Genomic DNA, 7,598 nt, shown 5'->3' with positions numbered 1-7,598 from the left:
AGAAGTGGGGCAACACTTTTCTGCACCTGCGGGAAGGAACAGGAGGATTAGGTGCCTTGCTAAGAACTGGCAACCCTCCCTTGTCCACGTGCTACTGTAATTCCTTATTTGAACAACCTTTATTTTTTTTATTTAAAACTTATCTTAACGGTCCAAATCATGCCCTGTGTATGTGCAGATTTCCACATCACACTTGTATTAATTCAATTGTGTACGTATTTTTATGGTGATGCATCTTGTTTTTATATCAATCATGAAGTTTTGTCTTGGTAATGATAATGGAAAAATGTGTGTCTTACATAAGGGAGGATGAAGAATGAATTTCAACTTTACAGTATCGCAATTTTTAAATTGAATTTACAAATACGTCTGTGAGGAGGCATTACAATGATAGTAGATATTACCTTGATATTACTTTAGAAATGACACTTATTTTTTACTGTAATATTATCTCATTGCAGCCAAAATATTTCTATTCTTATTTCCAAGCTCCAAACTGAAATCACAAATGAATAAATAGAAGTACATATTGTGGTAAAACCATAATATCACCTTTATATGACAAAGTCATTACCCTACTATTGCAATCTTGCACAGCATTGTACTGTGAACGATCGTCCAGTTGAGCAGCGTAAACGCGATAAAGCCACAAGCAAAGCAAGTCATTTCAGAGTGAGGTCACGTATGGCTCAAAAATCACACTACAGATGAAAGCACTTGAATGCATACATATGAATATGAAAACAGCCCTAGAGTGTCAGGTGTTTTTATTTTTTTCACACGTCTCTCTGTGCAGTGAAGAGGAAATATTCCTGTGAATTTACAAAAGAAAAATCACATGTCGGTGTGTACAGGGGTGCGTTGACAGTGGGGTGTGTAGATATTGAGTGTTTCTGATGAACACACTGTCAGCACCACTGACCACAGGCTGCACAACTCCAGTGAAGAGGATGCTGAGATCTGTGAGTTTGATGTAATGGTTAGCAAATGAGACAATAATCCGATAAAGAAAAGACATGTTAAAATAATGTTTCTCGTTATAGAGTACAATACATCCAATTATGCTTAAAGTGAATTTGTTTACAGACAAAGGTCATTGTATTTAAGGCCCAAGCAACTGGCATTGACATGCAAATACAAGAGCCGTTATGCAACGCATCCTTTGAGGAGTGTTTGTAATTACAACTAGTCTCTCACAATTTGGGCTTAAATAGGAAACACTGACACTGAATAAATCAAGATGACAGGTTCATCCAGCAAGCCATTTCAAATAAACATATTTTTAAAGTTATCATTGCACAAGTTTCTTTTTTTGCTCCGGGGGAGTGAAGACAAACAACATTCCTGTGTGTTGATCAATGAATTCCCAATGAAGTGAATGCAGCAGACTTCACAGAAATGTGTTGCGCGTTAAATTGAGATCGTGCTAAATCCACTCAGCATTTGAATACAAACACTGTTCCCAAGTCAACTTGGCCGACTCACTTACTCTTTTGCAAACAATTCTAGTTTGCGTGTCTCTTTAATACAGTGAGAGAGCTGCCATGGGGCAGGGGTTGGCTGTGCACTGCAAAAAAAAAAAAAGAAGGAGAAAAAAAAACTAATTCCATGGTTATAATATGAGCAGTTTTCTGGAAAATGTGTCTTCAAACAGACCAGTGCGCACTCGAACAAATTAAATCAAATATTTCCACATATATTGAAATACCTCTTTTATTTAATCCCTGCAGAACACATCCATTTGACTTGGTTTCAAACTCTGGTTTAGGTTCTGCCCCCACACGAGGTGACTTTCTGAGGCGTGTCATTTTTTGCAGTGTATCTGCTTTACGCACACGTTGGTCTGCAATTGGACTTGAGTTTATAAAGCCCATGCAGCCGCCACAAGTCAGAGCACAGCGGGATCCTCTGTGTGTGCGTCAGGTAGCTCCTTAAACGGATCGGAGAGGCACTTCTCGGCCCCTCTGGCACGGATTCCGCTAGGGCGCACAGAGGGGCAGTGCCATGCCCACTCCTGCTTATGCGTTGCTTCTAAGCGGAGGGAACCGGTCTCTGGTTTTCACTCCCGCTAACGACCTAACGATGGGGACACTTGGGAACGGCACAGTCCATCCAAATGGATCCGATCCATTTGCGCGAAACGAGGACGTGGCCCAAATGGAGATCATGGTCTTAAGCATCACCTTCGTGGTCGCAGTGATTGGAAATGTGAGCGTCCTGTTGGCGATGTACAACACCAAGAAGAAGATGTCGCGAATGCACCTCTTCATCAAGCACCTGAGCCTGGCGGACCTGGTGGTCGCCTTCTTCCAGGTGCTGCCGCAGCTCTGCTGGGACATCACCTACCGCTTCTACGGTCCAGACTTTCTTTGCAGGATAGTGAAGCACCTCCAGGTGATGGGGATGTTTGCCTCCACCTACATGATGGTGATGATGACCCTGGACCGTTATATTGCAATCTGCCACCCCCTGAAAACTCTCCAGCAGCCCACCCAGCGCTCCTACATCATGATCATCTCAACGTGGATGTGCAGCCTGGTCCTCAGTACACCGCAGTACTTCATCTTCTCCCTGAGCGAGGTGAAGAACGGCTCGGGCACCTATGACTGCTGGGCGAACTTCATCGAGCCCTGGGGCACCAAGGTGTACATCACCTGGATCACTGGCGGCATCTTCCTCGTGCCAGTGGTCATTCTCGGGCTGTGCTATGGCTTCATCTGCCACAATATTTGGAAAAACATCAAATACAAGAAAAGGAAAACGACGACAGGTTCCGCGAGCAAGAGCGGACTGATTGGGAAGAATTCAGTCAGCAGCGTCACGAACATATCGAGAGCAAAGCTGAGGACAGTTAAAATGACTTTTGTGATCGTCCTGGCGTACATCATCTGCTGGGCGCCGTTTTTCACCGTGCAGATGTGGTCAGTGTGGGACAAGGACTTCCAATATGCTGGTGAGTGAGAAAACAATTAAATTAAATACCAAATCTGTGGGTTAATTGACGAGTTTAAACTCTGTGAGGTGTAACCGTTGTGCGTAACCGCACATCCATTTGCGCACAGCCTTTACGCACGGCTTTACTTGTCACACAAAAACAAATATATTCCTGTGTAATGAATTAATTGATGACACAAATGTAACGTGAAAAGGTTAAACACATATTTTTGTTTAAAGGTGCATTATTGTGAGCTTTAAAAACAGAAACTAAGAGATGAAAGAAGGAAAAAAACAAGCTGGCTTTTTTAAAAACGTCATGTTAAATTTATTTTTATCTACAAATATTTAATTGTTGTCTTAATATTATTAACACTACTACATATTTGATTTATTATATTTTATGTCCAACAGGCAGATTACAAATACCCAGAAAATCACACTACCAAAAAGAAGAATTGTATGTAAAACACTAACCTCATCAATGTGTGAATTTGAAACATTTTCACATCTTTAAGAGGGGAAAAAACAACGTGTTTTACATTTTTGGCACCACATAAATTAGCTTGAACGGGTCTTCCTGCAGCTTTGCCTGTGCCAGATGTTTGTGTGATTAATTGTCCTTTTCCTGTCTCCTTTCTCTGCTTCATAGATTCTGAGAACACAGCAGTGACTCTGTCTGCACTCCTCGCCAGCCTCAACAGCTGCTGTAACCCGTGGATATACATGATCTTCAGTGGTCACCTCCTCCAGGATTTTTTGCACTGCTTCTCTGGCTGTCACAAAACAAACACGGACTTCAAGAAGGAGGACTCGGACAGCAGCATCCGCAGGACGACGCTGCTGACTAAGATGACCAACCGCAGCCCCACGGGCAGCACTGGCAACTGGAGAGAGCTGGACAACTCTCTCAAGTCCTCCATTCAGACGGAGTAAACACACACACAGCAGGCAACTCTGTTTACAGGGGGTAATGGGGAATGAACATGTGTCTGGCAAGAACACCGCGGTACACAAACAGAATCAGCTCCTCTCAGCTTTGTCCATGACCGGTTGTTGTGGCAGTGATAAATTTCGCTTCACACTCCAAACCAATCAAGACTTGAGAGAGATACAGATAATTACAAAATAAATATTATTTTATGTGTATTTTTATTTTTTTGTTTCATAATATCTCCACAATTATTGTCAAAAAGTCAAAGGTTGCTGACTTGAATGTGTCATCATATTATTTCAAGCTATTAAGAGAAAGCACTTTTCTTGGGACAGTGGGGATCAATGGGGTCAAATGATTTGTGGTGTAATCAACTCTTCTGAACCACTGGTGTAACTGGGGTGCCTCATCCTTTGTGTGTGTGAACATGTGAAAAGTCCTCCTTCAACATTTTTATTGATGGGTTGTGTGGGTTTGGCTTCATTTATCCACTGAGTCTTACATCTGCATCCTACAAATTTGCAGAAGTTTTGTGTTGTTTTTGTTTTTTGTTGTCATGTTAAAGTACACAGCCCTGGCTCTCATTTCTGCTCAGCAGATGGGAAATAGCAGGACATCCACCTATTAAACAGACACCATCACCCACCACAACGCTGCTGTGTGATTGGTCACAGTTCTGCCTACTGACCCAAAGGACACTCCCACTGCTTTCACAAAATGTGCAGAAGAAAACATTCCACGCACTCGACGTCAGCACACTTCCCAACTTTTTTTTTTTTTAAACATCCTGCACCATTTGGTGGAGGGGGGGGGGGTGATCTGTGTTCCGTGTTTTGGCTTAATTTGCACTTCAGACAAAAACAATTTCCTGCATGCCACTGTGACGCACAACAACTTAATGTTTCTCAGATGAACGCGGCAAGGACCCCAGAAGACCATGTATATTTTACTGCGTCCAGATATTTCTATATTTGTACATAAATATTTGTAAATACAAGGTCTGCTAATATATGTAAATCTGCTCAATGTGAATTATATTCGTCTGTAATGGCTTGTTCGCACTGAAGAATCAAAAACATCCTGTATTTTGTCAAACTATACACATGTTTAAATATACACAGTGATGTACTGGATACTATACGCATGGCTCCGTTTCCTGTTTTCACAGCTACAACACGGATGATATAATCGCCGCTTCATGTGTAGTACAGGGAGTTTGATTTTCCTCCAAAAAAGTTTTGATTTATATATCTCGCCAATCTAAGCACTAAATCCTGCCAAAATCTGGGACTTTGCAACAGAGCAACCTTTCAACAGAACATGTGAAACCAGAGAGGCTGTCCACCCCCACAGAATTCATAATATATGGACATTTAAGAGCAACCCATAATATAAACATCCCTTTTGCTTAATGTGACGTGAAAAGACCCGAGAGTACTTCTAGGGAAACCTAATTATGTTTGTAAAGCTGGCAGCACTGACAAATAAAATAACTTCAGCTCAGTTCCAGTGATGGATTAAACAAATGAAATATAAGGTATGAATTATTGAGCTCTGGAAGCAGATTTTGTCTTCTTATCACAAACGTGGCACAAGCTTTTTCCAGTGTTTATATCAACCTCAACAAACACACATTTACTATGAAGGCAGGTAGTGTTCTCAAAGTGAAAAGTGAAAAGATATACTCTAACACTATTTAGTTAGCGGTGATTATGTAATCACAAAAAAACAAAGTCTCTGGACCCTGGACAGTCGGCAAAGTGCACAGTCAATAGTTTTCACGTGGACAGATTATTTGAGAGACAATGGAGCCAAAGAAAAGAGCTCAAACTTCTGGAAAGTGGTGCTGCGGTTATTAGGTGAGGTTTGTCTGAGGTACTCAAGATGTGTTTGAGTTGAGATGAGTGTGTTTTTCTCAAAAATATAAAGAATATTCTTTTGAAATACTCTCTGAAAATGTGTCCCACCTCAAGGATTGCAAATATCGGACTATAAACTGCTCTCCAGAGCATGATAGCAGTCATTTGTCATCGTGACAATCTCTCTACTCGCCCCTGTCATTCACCAGCGGCTCAGTTTACAACATAAAGTTGCGATAGTTACGTCACAGAGATGTATGGGAGAGGATATAGGTTTTACAAGCACTTCAACATGTCACTGTCAGCCGTGGCCTGCTCTGTGTCTGTCTTCTGTGGAGGTCTTTAACGGCACGGAAAGGAGAATAAAACAATCATCTGGAAATGTGGACCAAATAAGTGAGGATTATGCAGATAATGAGGACTGGTAGAAGCATCTCTGGATGGTCTGATGGACATATCTTGAATTCCCTCTCCAGCGCTCCCTCTGCATCTCGTTAGACATGCCAATCATTAAAAGGCCTCTGCATGGGGTTGGAGTTAAAGTGGTCCGAGTCTAGACTGGGAAAATACTGAAGACAGACAGCAGTGATTGAGATTCTCAAGAGAGTTTGAAAGACTGCGGCTCCAGTGTCGGCAGCCAAGAAACAGACAGATCGTATTATCCTAAAACACGTAGCACTGACGGAGAAGAAAGAAGAAGAGAGCGCCGTGGCAATAAACACGTTCCTCCAATTCAATATATTCCTGTGTTTAAAAAGTATCAACTTATCAGATTCATCATTGTTTTTCTTTTGCGCTTCAATGTAGGGATCGAGGAGCGGTGGGGGGAAAAAGAACAATCATAAAATCAATTTAAAGATAAGAGTCTCTCAAATCGTTTATAGTGAGCCACTGTGGAGATGAATGAATGAAAAGGGGCCTGAGAAGAGCAGGAGCAACAACCTTTGAGTCCTGAAGTGTCTGATGTATCAACACTTCAGGCAAAAACAAAGACGCGGGAGGGAAGTCAAACAAAAAAACGACTGGCGACGCGAGCTGCACGTGCACGTGAAGGTCACCGTGATCTGAGCAAACATTTAATACGCACCCATTCTCTCACAAACCGTTCCACTTTTCAAAGAAAAAAATTGCTTAATGGGGCACTCGCCATGTAATTCTGAAGGCTGGAAAAATACATGTATTTAGATGATGCATCGTGTTGGACTAATGCCAAGAACAGCCTTACTTCCCCTACTTTGTAAACAACTTCCACCACCTTTTTCGCTCTCGGCAAACAGGTCATTTTTTCCTTTACTTTCTGAGCAGCTGTGTCCACATTCTCTCCCTCAGGCACCTTACGTTACACATGGAAAAAAAAAACAGTTGTTGGTAGACGAGTGTAAACAAAACAGTCCAAATAAATCTTGTAAAAGTGTTAAATATTGATGTTCAACAAACAGTGATGCAGTTCTGGGTCATGGTAGACTATATTCATAGGTCTTAGCGGAGAAGTCTGCCAGTCTTTTACGATCACAATGGTCAGATGAGACACGGCTGTCTCAGCATCTTGGCACGGCCTCCCTCTACTACAGCTTCCGTCTTCCTGTTCTATTGTTCTCCTTTCCATCGTCCTTGAAAAACACACTTTTCTATACAGTATTGTGTGGCTTAATCACTGGCCCGGAGGCCAGCTAATTCATACAAACAAAACGGGTGTAAACATGCTCGTCTATAAAACCTGGAACTCGGTCAAATGCTATTTTTCAACACTTGCCATGTCCTGAGAACGTGAAGAATTTCAATATACCCACAAAATCGAGAAAGGAAAAAAAAGTTGCATGTCCTATGGGAAAACTATAATGTTTGCTACTGTGGAGGAAGCCCTTGTTTTC

The 7,598-nt window shown here is 41.8% G+C and overlaps 1 protein-coding gene across 1 annotated transcript; it reads left to right on the top strand.

Annotated features, from left to right (window-relative positions):
* Positions 1 to 2,004: 2,004 nt before the first annotated feature.
* On the top strand, positions 2,005 to 3,870 carry LOC310930195 (arg8-vasotocin receptor-like; the record flags this gene model as incomplete). The annotated part of the gene is made up of 2 exons (XM_083893107.1): positions 2,005 to 2,953; positions 3,587 to 3,870. The coding sequence occupies 2 exons, from the start codon at positions 2,005 to 2,007 to the stop codon at positions 3,868 to 3,870; spliced, it is 1,233 nt and encodes a 410-aa protein (XP_083749233.1).
* Positions 3,871 to 7,598: the final 3,728 nt, after the last annotated feature.

The sequence above is a fragment of the Microchirus variegatus genome (genome assembly GCF_963457635.1).
Source record: "Microchirus variegatus genome assembly, chromosome: 8".
NCBI lineage: Eukaryota > Metazoa > Chordata > Actinopteri > Pleuronectiformes > Soleidae > Microchirus > Microchirus variegatus.
The sequence above is the reverse complement of the archived record's forward strand: the minus strand, read 5'-3'. Positions and strand labels throughout refer to the sequence as shown.